Source organism: Centropristis striata, chromosome 23, assembly GCF_030273125.1.
Source record: "Centropristis striata isolate RG_2023a ecotype Rhode Island chromosome 23, C.striata_1.0, whole genome shotgun sequence".
NCBI classification, from domain to species: Eukaryota; Metazoa; Chordata; class Actinopteri; order Perciformes; family Serranidae; genus Centropristis; species Centropristis striata.
Window position 1 is genome coordinate 6,681,178 of NC_081539.1, and position 17,788 is coordinate 6,698,965.

General features: G+C 39.5%; 1 protein-coding gene across 1 annotated transcript in view; it reads left to right on the top strand.

The window, feature by feature from the left end:
* The window catches only part of rnf152 (ring finger protein 152), a 73,080-nt gene extending 62,432 nt beyond the window's left edge, over window positions 1-10,648 (top strand). The window contains exon 3 of the mRNA XM_059326692.1: window positions 2,948-10,648. Within this exon, the coding sequence (XP_059182675.1) occupies window positions 3,152-3,796 (645 nt within the window). The 5' untranslated portion in view covers window positions 2,948-3,151 and the 3' untranslated portion in view covers window positions 3,797-10,648. The remainder of the gene's footprint in view (window positions 1-2,947) is intronic.
* The last annotated feature ends 7,140 nt before the right edge of the window (window positions 10,649-17,788 follow it).

Sequence of the window (17,788 nt, forward strand, 5' to 3'; positions counted from 1 at the left end):
TGAAACTGCCAGGATTTCTCTGCACTTTTTCCTCGACTTTGACTCGGTAACGGTGTAACAGAGAAACTAGGTCAGCAGGGGAGTGCAGAGTGAGGAAGCAGGGAGGGGCGGAGAGGATCTGGCCTCAGGACCCGGCTGCAGAGGGAATGTTCTGCCCCGGGGAGGGCTGCTGGTGCTGCTGCAGGAGGGCAAAGCAAGGAGACGTATATGAGGCTGCAGCAGGTGACGCCGACCACCACAGAGAGGTTATGTTCCTTTCTCAGGGTCAGCAATAATGTCCGTGGGTCAGTTTGACCCGGGGCATATTTAATTATCCAAAAGTGTCAGAAACCAAAAACTCCATTACTAACCATCTCAATCAATATTGAGTGCAATGGTGTTCTCAACTCTCACAGATCATGGTTTAATGAGGGCAATTTTAAGTACAATGGTTTTACATGGCATTGAGTTATTGAAAATTGAATTTTACATTTAATTTTTTTCTTTTATGGAGTGACTTAATAAATTAACACAAGTAATTTCTTCTGTTCAGGGTCATATTGACCATTGAACAGTATCTATGTAAAATAAACATGCAAATATGTTTTAAATGTTGATGACACCTATTAAGCCAAGCAGAAGAAGTTTCATCCCGAAAAAATACTTTAATTTTTTTTTTATATATACTTCGAAATGGCTCAATTTGACCTGCAATATAACAGGAGGGTTAATGACGTCAGTATCTGGAGGATCTGATCTGAGTATCAGTAACTTTTTTCAAAGAGTTGGCACTCTGCTGCTTCTTTCCTCTGAAAGCAGTTTGTTGCACCTGATCAGGAAGCCTCCTGGATGTTTTCTGGTGCAGGAAACCTGGAGGAAACCTTCGGGCAGACCTGGAATACCCAGCAGGGACTATATATCCCATGTGGTTTGGGGATGCCGTCCCCCTGGAGGACGTGGCTACGGACAAAGGCATCTTTCCTACCTTGTTTAGTACGCTGAAAAGATGCCCTGGACCTAGATATTGACCGATCGATCAATAAGATGCTTTCAAAAGGATTTGGGTTTTGATCAGCAGATTCTGTGTTGGATGTCAGTTTGATAAAACACCCTGAAACCCTTGTCCCGTTGCAGTTATTTACCACCGCCCAAGGTTGAATTTGATCACCCTTTCTTGTCTAAAATGAAGCAAACTAAAGGACCCCAGACTGGATAAACTGCTCCGAGCGTGCCTGGTGTGAGCACAGTCTTATCTGTCATTGCCACGTCGGTGTCCCCACAGGGCGCCGTGACGACTTTAATTGCCTGAGATCTTGTTTTTGATAAAGGACTGAGATGTACGGTGTTGCAGGGGCAATCAGTGGTCACCTTCTTCCATTTCTATCGCCACTTTTCTCTCCATCTCTCACCCTCCATCTGTCTCACTCTTGACTCGAGCTGTCTACCCACAGTGTGCCTGGAGGGACACCGGCTCCGTTGAGATGGCAGCCAGGAGAGAAAGAGGGAGAAATCTAGTCATCTTCCCTCCTCAGCAGTTTTCACACTTGACAATTTGGGCGAAAAATAAAAGGAGAAGTCGGCAGGGCCCTGTTTGGTATTCATTGTTTCCTTGGTGCTATTTTGACAGGGTTTAATCATCTGTAAAAGAAAACTATCACGGCTTCCGCATGGATTAACATGGTAGACGTGATTATGCAAGAGGAGTAGGAGGAAGAAATTGTTTATGGAGTCTGCAGCCTGAAGGGGACAGTTAAAAGAATTAGCCATACTTAACACAGATACTGAGGCCAAGGGTCTCATGAACTGGCCCCTGCTGCAGTCAGCTGCCAGCTGATATGTATGATGTGTGCTGCACATAATAATGAACGAGTCTATCAATCATGATGCATTGTTTTAGCACTGAAGCTCCACTAATTAGAGTCGTTTCTAGCTCCCTGCTGTGAAATCGGGGGTCTGTAAAGTTGTTGGGGATGTTTTGCATCATATTAAAGTGTTAAAGGACCCGCATGTTTGCAGGTTTTAGCTCTTTGAATACAAATCATGCATACGTCTCATTATTGCAGAATATTTTCAAATGCTGGGGAGGCTGCCGAGCCTTGATTCATGGACTTGTGCAACTGATTTTGCTGCAAATGCTTACAATAAAAAACTGTGACAAATGTAGAATCACATTTTCTATTCAGTCCTTTCAGATTTAGTTTACGTCTTTCTGCAGAAAGTGTTTGTGTTCTTTTCTGATCGTGAGAGACTTACATTATTATATCTTAGAGTGATGACAGGTTTTGATGTTCTTTGTTTAAGACAATCTACACAAATGAACACCAATGTCATGATGGGTTTTTTTCTTAGCGTGAATGCACTAGCCAAGAATAAAAAGCCAATGATAGGTTACATATGAACTACACAACTATTGCATGACTTCAGCATCCCCACCACTAAACTGACGATCACGGTAATGTCCAGTCTGTTAGCAATGCGTTTCTTAATTTGAGAGGTGGAAAAACCTTCCAATCAGGGAATTGCAATCAATTTGCAATCAGGGAAAATAATAGTTACTCATATTTAGTGCCAGAATTCTGCTGCAGTAAACCTGAAAACTGCAGTAGTCCTGAAACTTGCACCAATTTTCTTTTGATTAAACTTATTGCACCTCATTTTCAGAAGCCTGATTTTCTGATCAGATGTGAAATTCATGATTCGAGATAGACGGCTTTCTGGGTGATTTGCTGGCTAAATATCTGGCTAAGAAGGCTGCTGCTTAACACTGATTTTACTCAACAACTTGTTGTCCGGTTGATTCCTGTCTTACAAATATAAATTACCAGAAGAACAATCACTGTGCATGTTACGACTAATTCTATGGATCTGTAAAATATCAACTTCCTGCCAAAGTAAAACACGTTTTTGTTGCCCTTTCTTGCCAAGGTACTTCCATTCTCTCAACAATGCTTTCCCTCCTCTGTTGCAGATGGATGACCATGTTGCCACCACCGAGCTGTGACGTCACTGTGAACTCGTGGACGGTGGAGGACCGCGTGCTTTCTTAACACCTGGCACCTGGATTTGTGTATCTTTTTTTCGAACAGACCTGTTTGATGTACCTTCTCTAAAATAACAGCTGTCGTCTGCCAGTGAATACAAAAAGGGACCACCTATCGATCTAAAAAAAAAAATGGAGACTCTTTCCCAAGATTCCATACTGGAGTGCCAGATCTGCTTTAACTACTACAGCCCCCGCCGGCGGCCCAAACTCCTGGATTGCAGACACACGTGCTGCTCGGTGTGTTTGACCCAGATGCGCAGCAGCCAGAAGGAGATTCGTTGTCCCTGGTGCCGCGGCGTCACCAAGCTCCCGCCGGGCCTGTCCGTCTCCCAGCTCCCAGATGACCCGGACATCATCACCGTCATCGCCATCCCCCACGCCTCGGAGCACACGCCCGTGTTCATCCGTCTCCCCAGCAACGGTTGCTACATGCTGCCACTGCCCGTCGCAAAAGAGCGGGCTCTGGGCCTGCCGGGCGAGCTGGGGTGTCGCTTCCTGCCCGGCGGCCAGCAGAAGGGCGTCACCGTGGTGACGGTGCCCGAGCAGCAGCCTCTGGGCCTGGCTATGGGGCTGGAAGGAGTGGGGATGGGGCTGGAGGGAGCGGAGGGCGAGAGGAGAGTCACCGGGCCGGTGGGAGGAGGAGGGAAGGGCTCCACGTGGTCCGGCGTGTGCACGGTGATCCTGGTGGCGTGCGTGCTGCTCTTCCTCCTGGGCATCGTGCTGCACAACATGTCCTGCATCTCTAAACGCTTCACTGTCATCTCCTGCGGCTGAGGGCTGGGGGGAGGCTGTTTGGACTGCCGCGGACCCCCCTGGATTCCCCCCGCTAGCCCTGCCTCTCCTCTAGGACGGGACTCTGCTGAGGAGAGGGGACTAAACTCACATCATGGGTATCAGAGGAAACTACAGAGCAACATAAGGAGAAACGGAAGAAGAGGGCAGGGAGGAGATCCCGAAGGGTCTGCCATTGTATCTCTTTTTTTTCTCTCTTTTTTAATTTGGGAGACTGATAATAAAATGGAAATACAAACCTTCATTTTCCTCTCGCTGGCCCTGAAACTCCCGTCCTTTTCCCGTCCTTCCATTCTTTCTGAAAGAACGCTTTGGGAATTACTCCAGAAATGTTTTTTGGCCAGCTGATTTGTTTTTGGCCAGCTGATACGTGTTTGGCTAGGGGCCGATCTGACACTCACTCACGCTCACAGCCGTTGGATTGCCTGTTTAGTCTGTGGTTTGTAGAAGTACATCAGTTATCATAGTGTTGTTTAGCTGAGTGTAGGTTCCAAGTGCGGTGTCTCCAGCTGGTGCTGCAGTACAAAGAGTTTGGACTTGGCTGCTCTCCGTCCTCTGATGCTGCAGGAATTAACTGTGCAGCATCCACGTCTGGCCCTGTCTGAATCATCTGGGAAACAAAAAAATCAACACAGCTTTTCTTCTTTGTGTTTTTTCTCCCCCTTTCATACAACCTGTTCCTGTTCAGAACAAACTGTTGCTGTGATGGCTCCATGTAGTTGTAGTTAGTAAAGGGATTGTTGTCAAAAACATGGATTGTATTGTTCATTCATGCTTGCATATCACAGGCCTAAACTAAAAACACGGGTTAGTAAGTTGTTTTTGTTAAGTCTTTAATGACTAGGCAATGAAAAGATTGGTTGGTAAATATGTTATTCATTGTTTATGACATTTATCAGGCAAGAAATGTTGTTTTCAGCTTGTTTTTGCAGGGTTTTTTTCTGTTTATATCACTGGGTTTTGCACTGTTAGTCAGACCACATACTTTGAAGATATCACTTGAGCGATCAAAACTTACCATGGTCACGATTTTCCCTCAACTTCTTTACTGAATTGGAAGAACTAATTGATTCATTTGTAATGAAAATGATCACTAGTTGCTGCCAAGGTTGGCAAGAAATTGCTAAAAAAATACTGTATTTAGAACTGGATGACAGAATAACAATTTTAAAGGAATAGTTTGGCATTTTGGGAAAGTTATTCAGATTCAGGAAGATTGGTACCACTCTAATGTCCATGTGCATTAGCTCTTAGCATTAGGCAGTTAGCTTAAACTGGAAGCAGGAGAAAAGAGCTGGTTTTCACAAATTATCAAGGCGTCACTTTAACACTTTCTGTCTTGTTTGTTTAATCTGTACACAAACAGAAATGTAATGTTGTGCTAGGTGCTAAGCAGTACATCATACGTATACGTTACAGCACAAAACTCCACAGTGGGGAGTTTTGTTTTTTTTTACCTCGGAGGAAAAATTACAGTACGTACGTCTTCACAAAAAAACACTGCAGTAATTTGTGAGCTTTAGCTTAATTTTTCAGTGTTTTGTTTAAAGCTAGCTGTTTAAACTTGCCTCCAGGTAGTTTAAAGGCTAGTGACTTAACACTTTAAAGGTCTGTACACATAAAGAGACAAGATAAAAACATGTTAAAGTCATTTGTAAGCTTAAGATATGTCTGTAGGTGTTTTTTCTGGTACTTACACGGTATGAGAGCATGCAGCTCTCCTTAAAACCACAACTTAACCTTTTAATGGTTTGTACAGACTAAACAAAGAAGATAATACATGATGCATTAGTTTGTGAGCTTAAGCTGTTTGTTGGTCTGTTGAAATCTGCTTCCAGGTTGTTTACAGTTAACTACGTGAGTTAGTTATAGGCTATAGCACGTAGGTCTTCATGAAAATGCAACCGAAATTAAACAAGGAAAACGTAGTAATTTGTGAGTTTAAGCTGTGTTTGAAGGTGTGTTTTTTACTTTAAAGAGATCAAGGCTAGCTGCTACCAGACGCTTTTACCGTTAGCAACATGCTACGTGAGTTAGCTACAGTACTTGAGGTTTCATGAAAACTTAAACAAGAAAAAAACATGTTGTAGTGTGTTTGTGAGTTTAGGCTGTTTGCAGGTGTGCGTTTTTTTCTTTTTTAACTTTGAAAAGATCAAGATCAGCTGCAATCGGACGGTTTTACCGTTAGCTACATGCTATGCGAGTTAGTTACAGCATACAACTTCATGAAAAGGCATCTTAAATTAAACAATAAAAACATGTAGTAATTTGGGAGATTAAGCTGCGATTGTAGGTGTGTTTTTAGAGAGCGATCAAGGCCAGCTGCCACTGGACGATTTTACCGTTAGCTACATGCTACGTAAGTTGGCTACAGCACATTACTCCTTATCAAAACACAACTAGTTTCTCTACTGTTTGATTTTAAGGATTATAAAACAGGGTAAAATGTGTTGTAAATTGGGAGTTTAAGAGATGTTGATTGGTGCATTTTAATTGAGCCAGTTTAGCTTTTCTCATGCTACACAAGCTAATCGCCTAGTGGTACCGATCTCCTGGCAAGAAAGCCGATAAGCACAATGTCAAACTATTTCTGTAAATAAAATAATAATGGAAAATTGGGCATTCAAGGCAACATTCTTGTTCCTAGGTTGTGTTTTTTTTTTTTTTTGCATATGTTTTTCCAAACAGATGCTTAGTGAACTGTCCATTGACCTGCAGACCACCATCGTCCTTTAAAGACGAACTCTCCAGCTTTGACCAGGCCTTCACCGGCAGCTCACACAACATTGACTCCCTTCATCTTAATACCTCCCCTTGATTTAGAAAAAACGGTGGATATGGGCTCAACGTGTGTTTTATGTGTGTGAGTAATGGGTCAGTAGCGGGTCAGGAGTGGGCGGGCGCTGCAGGGTTCCAGTTAATGACGGCTGTACCGATTTATCTGCTTTTGAATATCTCTCGCATCCGCAGAGAGGGTGCTTCTCTTTTTTTCACTTTTATATGTTGAGGCGAGCTATTTGTCTGTTTACTGTATCGTTAAAAGCAATGGAGTGTACAGTACACACAAAACAGGGTGAACTCTTTTGTACAGCAGCCTCGTCAGTCGTGTACAGAATGATTGTAATTTCCTTGTCTTTTTTTCTGATAACTTTGTTATTTTGTTGACATATTTTACTTGGTTAGTGTTAAGATTTGAGATTAGGGAGCTCTCTCTCTCTCACGTTATTCAGTACACTTCAGGGCACTCAGAGTTGGCATGACACACCAGTGACACAACGTACGGAAAGAAAGTGTTTGGTATAGAAAGAATTATATACTGTACCAAAATGTTATATATAAATACATTTATTCACTTGTTCACTTAAAAAATAATTCTTACATTTATTTAGTCCATCTAAAATATAAATGAAAGGTAAAAAGATGTGACTTTTTTCCTTAAAAAATGTAATTAAAAAGAGCTTGTTGTATCTATTTTGAATTCTCATATCAGTATGATTTACCATCGTACCTTCTAAGAGTTTTTCTTTAAAAATAAGCATAACTTCTGTTTATTTTCATTTTTTTATTTGGCATTTCAATCATATGTCACCATGATTTCATTGCTTTTCACCTAAACAAGGTCCAAGATTTCTTCAACGGACATCTAAATCAAACTTGGAATGGAATAAATCAAAAACATATTTCAGCCATTTTGCAGCTTAAGGCTTCCTGAGCAGGAATATTCCGTTATGAAAGCGTCCGGGCTACAATAGGGCAACTATTTGCTTTGCAGATGCAGTGAAGTTCGACTGAACCGGTCCATGTGGGACATGCTTGCCGGTTGCAGCTCCTGCTGTTGCTATGAGACTATACTGAAAGTCCTTTTGAAGTGCGGCGCTGCTTCGCTGAAAGTTTTAATATTTTTAGCTCTGAGCACTCTGTGGGCTCTAAAAAAGTCTCTCAGTACTTTAAGGTTGAAGTGGTTTTCTGGCACCAACTGAGATAACTCTGAGATAAAGGAAATCTCAGCAAAAGTTAAAAAGTGCATCAATCATTTTTTGGGGAAAATCTTGGTTTCTTAATAGGGCATACTGTGAACTGTACTGGAGTTGGATACGATGGCTTTATTGTTACTTAATGCTTTATAAATCAGTAATAAACCATTTAAAGGTAACTTTTAGGTACACAATTTGTCATAAATGTTTTATTACTGATCTATAAATCATTAAAGGTGTCTTATATAAAGAAATCTCGAGAAAATAAATAAAGGATAAATCTGTCTGGATGATGACAGTTCTACATGTATATTCTTATCCATAGCCAGTGCGTATTACTGGTGGCAGTTTCCAGTTTGGAGAAGCAGAGTACTGGCATTGAACCCAAGCAGTGTGCTGCTGTGGACGCCACTTTAGACCAAAAGTCACACAATAACCCCAACAAACCAATAGATGGAGCCAATAGTGGGCCAATGGCTCCTGTGTTCTGTGAGGTACAAATTACTGTTTATGTCAATGGAGTCTGGTGCCTTTGAAGAGAGTTATGGGTGCTGCTGTGGATTGGGGCCACAGTAAAACATATTTTAGCCACTTAAGAATCTGTATGAGTTTATGTGTATGGAAGGTTAAAACTATTTTACCTTGCCATCAGACAGCCCTTTCTGACTGGGAACTGAAGCTGTTCTCTATGCTTTATTCAGAGCCACCAGACTCCATTGACAAAAAACAGCAATTTTACCTTGCAGGTTACTTTAGGATCTTGACTAATGTGGCATCCACAGGAGTTTATTCTGCACATCTGATGTAGACTTAGCTGTTGAGAAGCCAATGTATTTGGCCTTTAATAGCAATTTATAGCATTCCCTTAAACAAACCATTTGTATTGTATGCTTTATTAGAAAGTACCACGAGGAAATCTTTCGTCTTGCTGGAATCTACGGTCACAATTTTTGCACTGAATCAGAGAAAAGAAGAAGGAATCAAAGTGTCCTTGTAATCGGCTGAGGTTCCTTCAACACAATACAGTGGTGCTGAATGGGATTTTCAGTGGTCAAAACATTGAACACTTACATTTACGATTTCTTACAGCAACATCTCTTTCCAGAGAAATGTCCCCATTTCTGTGTGAAACCACTGAAAATTCCAGCTATTCAATGTGGTTTCTATAGAGAGTAACAGGGGTCCTTTTCTGAAAAGAGAGTTTGCTTTTGAATTGTGCTGAAACTCAATTTGTCTGTTATATACTTATATTAAATCAGCACTATCTTCATAGCTAGATACCACTAAGTATGAAAGTAAGTGAAAAGATTTTAAGAGATTAATTGGGACATGAATTATCCGTCTAATCAGCCAGTTTTTGGGGGGTCCTGAGCTCATGTTTGTACATTTTTAGACTGGAATTTCCTCACTTTGGGCACAAAGCATGATTAGTTTCTGTTGAGCAAATATTGTCTTATTGGCTTCATATTCATTCACCTCTTCATCACTGTTGTTTTAACCACATTTTTACACTGAAATGATCATTGATTATTAAGAAACAATCCTGCAGAAAGTGAAATGTATCTAATCTCACACAAAAACCACCTTTCATGTTTGTCACCTTGATTTTTTTCATGGATTTTTTCCAGCTCACAAGCACCAGATTCGGTTGCTAGAAGATTTCTGACAAAAACCTTCGATATTGCCTTTTGGGCAGGTTCACAAGGTGTCAAAAATGTAACCAAAACATTGCAGAAACTATATTTTGTAAGCGTCATTTTAGTCAAACGGCTTAGTCCCGGATCGGAGATGGCAGCCATATAAAGTCTATATAAAGATGCATTTACGTAATTTCCAACTCAGGTCCTTAGCAGTCGGACATATATTTATATGAAATAACAAAACGAACATATCTATTTGATCAAATAATCATCTAGTGATAATCTCAATAGCTTTGAATGATTCCTTGACCGAGAAAATGTATATTTTGACACCAAGATTGATCTTCTAAGTGGCTTGGAAGATATAGTGGTTCTCATAGACTTCATATGGCTGCCATCTCTGATCTGCAATCTTGATGAAGTGGCTCCCGTCAAAAATTTAAACTTATGGAGATGGAGACCATTTGGAAAAAATGTGTTGCTTCTATCCAGTGTGTCCCTTATCCGATTATTTCAATCTAAACAAAATATAATGTTAAATAGGACCATCGAAGAGAATTGGAGCCAGAATTTGAGTTTTCTAGCAGGACATACAAACACAAAGCAGTATCAACAGCACTAACATCCTTGCGGTGATTATCCCCACACCGGGTTCACTCCATACATGATAAATGAACCTGTCTTTACTACTTTCCCATTGCCAATCCATCATGAATGAGGCACGTGATGTCACGGGGGGATGGAGAAACAAATGCACCTCGTTTGTTAGTGTTTTCACCCTTACAGTGTCTGTATGCAGCTGATGTATGAGATTATTGATCCGAAGGCGGTAAATTCCCGTCAAACACTGTAAAATGCTGTCGTGCACAGAACCAAGGACATACACAACAGTTTGGGTTATTGCTTTTCCATATTTTTCCCTGTTGTATTAAACATTCAGGATAGGACAGAATATTGTTAAACTGCCTGATCTTTAACATACAGTGCCATAATTCAACCTTTTCTGTCCCTTTTCTGCAGCCCTGTACAAGATTTTTTTACAGAAACTTAAAGAGTGACGACTAGAGAAGCGTAGAAAGGAAAGGCTTGTCATTTCTGTGCCCGTGTGTTTGTAAAAATGCCGTGAAGTTCCTGTTGTAGTTTCCTGTTTGTGTCAGGTGGAACGACGCAAGCAGCAGCTGTTTTTGGTGAACTATTAAAGCAAACGCTCTGAATCTGAACCACAAGGACTCCAGTGGTCTTTATTTGATTTGATTATGGAGCTTTTTTCTCCCCCAGCTTTTAAACATCAATTTGTAGAGAAACACTTGACATTTACTGCTTGGAAAAACACGGATAACCTCTTTTTTTACAGGAGAAATGGACTCCACTAAATGATAAAAAAGGTTATTTCTTGTAGCTTTATTTATCCAAGTCCCACATTTCATGGTTGAGTGAACTCGCTGGAAAAAAACAGGCTTTCTTTGTTTACCCTCAGGAACCTCTTCTCTCCTCAAATATTTATTGATATAGTGTCAGGGAGGTAATTAACACTCCCCAGGGACCAATTGCAGCCGGCTTTGCTGCAGCAAAACACCTCTATTCCTCACAGGCAGCAGTGGCAGCAGACTCATCATGGACTGCACTGCCACAAACAGCCGTCTCTGCTCACACTTAATGATGGCTTCTTTACTTTAACGGCCACAGAACAGCTTTTTATTTCAAGTATATACACTAAAAAAGTATGGACTATTTCCCCTTAATTTTCAGGTTACGTCATGATGCAACATTTATTATTTTCTAGTGTTTGCAGAATGTTTTTGATAGCCATTCTGCTTATTACCTGATGTCATGCTCTTATGCACATTAGCTTTTTGTACATAAAAGTTCTGTGTATAGGGCGCCGCAGCAAGGAGTTCTTAAACCAGGAGTAAGTAAGCATGTTGGTGCCCTGGGGTCTCCTCTCAAACTCAACGAGGATTTTAAATGGGTTGGTGGTTATATGTCTGAAAAAAGGTCTGTGGTTAACACAAGCTTAAGGGCGCTTTCACAACCCAAAGTGTGGTGGTCAAATCCTTGTTACGGTTTGTTTGGTTGCATGTGAACAATCCAATCGTACTCTGGTGCGAAACAAAACAACCAGTCCCAGACCACTTGCAGAGAGGGTCTCAGTCTGTTTCCAAACGGACCCTGGTGCGGTTCGATTCCACTGTGAACGACCAGAATCCGACCCAATTAAAGGAAATGACCCAAAACGCAGTGGATTATGGGCAAAACGAACCAAATGTATCAATTTCACTCTGATTTGGACTAACCAAACAGACTTGGGTTGTGAAAGCGCCCTAAGAGATGTTCGCGTTTTGTTGTATGACATAAATACGTTTGTTAACACCCCCACTTGCGAATTTTGAAGTTTTTACATGTCCTCGAAAAGGGGAATGCTATTAAGTGGCTAAATGGGACTACAGTGGTTGAACGTCGTCACATTTTGTCTTGCAAACTCTCGTAGATTGTAAATTATGTTAATAAGCTCCGCTGAATTTAAGTAGGACTGTCCAATGATGCAATGACGCACACCTGCACACTGAAGGCTGTTCCATTTGTGCATTATACCAGTGAGAAGAAGGATTCTGGCCTCGACTCTGAAGAAAGGATCCTACCAAGGACATATCCTTGACATTAGGATACAGCCTCAGTCAGCATCCAAGTGGTGGAAAAAAAACATTGCACCATTGTCCTCTGGGAGTGAGATCAGATGAAGTCTAAACCACACCTGTAATTACAGCTCATCCTCATAGATGGCGCCGAAGACCACGAAAAAGAGATTCATCCTTTCAAAGCAATGTAAATTTGGCCTAAAAACTAACAACTGTATTCACTGCAGGCCGCCAGAAATGTTTCTGCGGACCGCCATTGGCTTGCAGGCCGCACTTTGAGAACCTATGTTCTATACCAATATAACACTGAAATTGGAACCATTCTGCACAACTAGTGACTTTTGATAGTTTAAGTTCCAGATCGCCCAAGTCATTTTTTGTCAAAATTGTTTTTTTTTTGCCTAAATCATCTCCTCATTACCTCATGGTAAAATCACCTACATCCTCAGTTGATCAGATCATGTGATTTTACCCCTTTTAGATAATGGCCTATGTCAAGTGTGTGACATAAGCGGATTTAGGCAATTTTTTGAACATGCCTTTGTGACTTAAGCAACTTTATTTTGAAGGTGTCTACATAAGAGTGACATAAGCGTGTCATAAACATGACATGGGATGTGTCATGAACATTAATGACACTTTGAAGTAACATTAATGCTCATGATACTTGTCATGTCATGTTTCTCACAGGCTTGTGTCACTCTTATGTAAATACCTTCAAAATAAACTGTTACCATATCTTGCTTAAGTCACAAAGGCATGTTCAAAAAATTGCCCAAGTCATTTATTTCTCTTAAGTTACATAATTTACACACAGTGTTATTATTATGCCAATAGCCATCCTTTGTTACATCCTTTTTGAGTGAAATGATCAATAAATGTCATATGTTACACTTTTGGTGAAGTTTTTTGTATTTCCTGCAAAACTTGAAATAATGAGTTAGGCGATTATTTAAACAGGGTAACGATTTGCTTAAAAACAACAACCGCAAAACATTTTATTATTTATTTTAACATTTTATTTCAGTTTCATATGTCTGCAGCTGTCCCGCTTGTGCAGCCTCCCTCAAATGTTTGTCATCATTACTGTCGGCGCTCAGAGCTAAAGTCTTGTGCAGATGGATCACAGAAAGGGATCAATAATTAGATTTTACTCATGCACAGAGGCAGAATAAAATGCACCTGGGAGACCCGCGGTGGTTCAGTGACTCGCTACATAAACTCTTCCCACACAACAAAAACATAAAACACTCTCCAAAACTCTATTCACATTTCCATATTGTTTTCATTTTCTTTAGTGTTACCAGTGCTAAAGATGTGAGGAATCCTACAAATTCTCCAGCAGCTTGTTTGTGTGAAACTTGCAGCTTTGATTGGACTTTCTGTTTGATATTGCACCACCAGCTCCAGCACACAACAGTTACTTTTTGCAGCAGTTTTTTGAACTAACTGAGTGCAACTTCACCCCTAATGTAGTGACTCTTCTCCCCATTGGAGAAGATGAATGATTTCAACTCATGAAATGCTAAAAAATCAAACGTAACTCTCTAAAGTTTCCTAATTCTCCCCTGTATGGCTGATCATTCCCATGTTTTATTCACGTCAGGAAGTTGGAAATTCACACAGTTAAATGGCAGGTTTGCCTGAGGAACTGCTGCTTTCTCATACCACCGTATTATGTGAGCGCTCTCGAGGATGTATCATGGATTCTTGGCATAGCTTTGGAGACTGTCATCTGTTTAAGCCTGGCAGCAGACGAGACTTTTTTTTCTCCTCACGCCGGGAGAAAAAAAAAAGGAAAAAAGTTATGGTTCCTATTTGTAGGAGGCAGTGTTGGGTGACAGTGTGCAACGGAGTGAATAAAAGCAATATCAATTTTTCAGAGAACACTCTTACAGTATGTCAGGCAGCTGAAAACTTAAATATTTGAAAGGATTAGGGGGAAGTTCTGTGTTGCCCAAAAATGCACAAAGAGGCAAGGTTCACAGAGATCGAGGATTCTGACCTGGAACATTATTTATAAGACATGCAGAGGATGAAGCGCATTAAATTCATTTTTCTGGATCTGAGAGACAGACTGGGAAGTGTTAAAGTGGCTGAAGTTACAGAACCAAAAGCAGCAATGAGCTCTTAAGGGAATATTATTCAAGTGCAAACTAAACTACATGTACTACAGCATCATCCAACCCTTTAGCACCTGGCACGACATTCTGTCTGACAAGGTTATTATAGTAAACAAAAACTAATGAAATAACTAAAACTAGAATTGAAAAAACATTTTCATTAACTGAAATGAAACAAAAAAACAAACCATAACTAACTGAAACTGTATTTTGTGGTTACAAAACTAACTAAAATTATAGTGAAAATGTCCTTTGTTTTCGTCTTTGTCAACTTTTTTCATACATAATCCAGTGTTTCTATTAAAGAGGATTCTGTTAGTGAACATGCAGGAACACATTGGTAAATATGTTTACTGTGACTGGGATGTTTACACTCCAGCCAAAATTCAAAACACCCAGAACTGTAAGAGTTAATAAGGGGCTAAGATGATAAACCAAAGGAAATAAAGACAAAATTTATTGTGACTTTTTTTAATCTGTCACCCAACAAATCCCCCATTACAAAAAAACTAAAACTAACACTAAAACTAATAAAAACTAAACTAAAACTATGCATTTTCCAAAAAATAAAAAATTAGATGTTGTGTCTGTTGTGAAAACAAAAGTAAATTACTTTTTACGTAACTTCCATTTTTTTAACGTAACTTCCATGGCTCATGTCACCCTCGTAACTACTTCACTTCCGGCATTTACGTACATTTATATTTATTTACTGTTTAAACTGTTAACTTTTATAACGCCTTACCTAGAGGCTTTTTGCCTTAAACCTAGGTCAGTGGTTTTGCAGCCTAAATTCAACTAAACTGCAGCTGTTTTATAAAAAAAAAATTTAAAACCACGAACCATAATTGTATGTATAATGACATTAGCACTAATTTTAGAACGATCCGCTCTATACCGCGAACTGTGAAATGCTCATATGGGTTGTTTTTGGTGGTATTGACTAATGACCTACTTATTACTATATTAAATAACCTTTTACATAACTTACATTTTTTACGTAACTTCTGCAGCTCATGTCACCCTCGTAACTACTTCACTTCCACCGTTAACATGCATTTATTTACTGTTTAAACTGTCTTTAATCACGCCTTGCCAGGAGGTTTTGTAGCTTAAATTCACCAAAACTGCAGCCCGCTCCAGGTAGAACAGGTTCTTCAAAGTTTTACGGTATTGTTTAGATATATATGTTATTACATCCTAATAATAAATAATATGTAATGGGAATTTTATTTTGTCTACTGTACATTTTTAGTCTGCTTTATGCTCACAACATTTAAACATGACAATGTGTCTGACTCAAAACATTGGAAGGATTTATTTTCTGGAATTTTCTTCTCCGGTCTGATAAACTTTTTCTTCTTCTAGGTTTTTTCCTCCCCAGTTGACGATATGGTAATTTTAACATAGTCTAGTGGGGATGTTCAACACAGAAAAATATCAACTAATAACATGGAAATGTCGAAACGAATCCCAAAAGCACACACACAATCTGAATACATTAACATAAAACCAAACCAAGCATGTAGACAAAAAAATAAATCAGTAGTAGGGAACAAACAAGTGTGGTTTCATGCAAAAACATGACTAAAAATAACCAATTACCTAAAATCCCACTGAATAACAAAACCCAACAAAAGGGGAGTCTGGTCATAACAAGCCCCATACAAAACCATATATAACTACAAAAAAAAACTGACTAAAAAGTGTGGAATACAACACAACACAGTTCCCATAGTTGACAGTGTTGTATTTACATATTTTAATTATTGTTTAAGTGTTTATTCTCTGCTGGGTTTAATGTTAATCCCATTGTGCTTTTCTATGTAGAAATCCTCCTCATTGTCTGTTCCGTAGCCCCCACATGAATGCTTATTCAGAGAGAAAATTATCCTTAACAATCTGTGTGTGTGTGTGTGTGTGTGTGTGTGTGTGTGTGAGCCGCAGTTGTACCTGAGATGATCAAACAAATTGAGAAGTGACAGCCAGAGAAAATGACCGTCACTTAGAAAGGCAAATTCATCGAACAGGCGAGGAGGAAAATCAATTCTGTTACTCGTGTGACTGTTCCTCTGCTGCAGATAATGACAGGTTAATTAGTGTGTGTGTGTGTGTGTGTGTGTGTGTGTGTGTGTGAGTGCACATGCATACATGCGACCCTCATTCTGCACAGTAAGTGATGGCTGGTGGGTTTTCCAGGGTGCGAGTGCCCTCATTAGCATTTTGACAGCGTCCAGTATGCAGGAGAACATTACCAATCAATCCTACGCTCATAAAATTCAGAAGCTAATCTTTTTTTCTGCCGGCTGACACCTTATTGGACTTGATTGAGAACTCGGCTTAAATTTCCCGAACCGTTGTGTCTGCAAAAACCTGCTCTGACATTGTGTAAAACACGAAATTCCAAGAACAATTTGGCAAAACACTGAATTAAATGTTTTTATAAAGCAGTCTTTGGAGAATTAAACCTCAAGGTCACTTTATCATGTTGATTTTAACTCCCACAAACAGACCAGACTCTAGTTATATGGTAATTTAAATGCTCAGAGCAAAAGTATTGAATGGGTTTTTTCCCAAATTGAATTAAAAATAACACCCACTCGTAGGAGATGAGTGCTGGCACGGGAGTCAAAACATTTTGGGTTGTTTTAAAGTAATGAGTCATTTTAAGACCTTTGCTTGCATAATTTCTTAGTGAGGAAGCTCTCAGTTTATGATACATGGCCAAAAGTATGTGGACATGTGATTCTAATAGTCAGGTGGCTTAGCAAAAATAATGGGGACACGTCAGACCAAAGCACAAAAATTTTTTCCACATGCTTTCCATCTCCATAAGTTTCAATTTTTGATGGGAGCCACTTCATCAAGATGGCGGATTGGAGATGGCAGCCATATAAAATCTATGAGAACCAATATATCTTCCATGCGACTTAGAAGGACAATCATGTTGTCAAAATATAATTTTTTTGGATCAAGGAATCATTTAAAGTTGTTGAGAATATCACTAGATGATTATTTGACTAAATAGATATGTTCATTTTGTTATTCTATATTAATATATGTCCGATTGCTTAGGAACTGAGTTGGAATTGACGTAAACACATGGCCAAAATGGCATGTTAAATAGGTTGTTGTATGTAGTGATACAAACATCGATGAATGAATATATTTTAAGGTTTTCTGTACAGCAAATTTATAAAAGTATAAAGTGTGCTATTTAGTATGATAAGTATAAGAATACAGTATAAAAAATACAGTATGATAAATAATAATAATATTTAATATACTTTCTGTGGTTGGATATAAAGAAAGAAGAAGTGCAAAGAAAACCAGTAAAGTGACAATATCCTAACTTACTCTCAACTCAAAAGCATCTTTCATTAGACTCTTTTTTTCCAGACACCATGTCTCCAGTTTGCATTACAGGATTTCTGTTAAAGAAAGGTTTATTTTCTCTGACTCGACAAGGCTCCTTCAGAGCCACAAGAGAAGATCTACCACTGTTTTTAGTTCTTGTGATACGTATACTGATCTCATTTCTTTCTTCTTTTTTCTTTTTTTTTGTCTATTTAAAACAATAAGCATGCACTGAAGGTGAAAA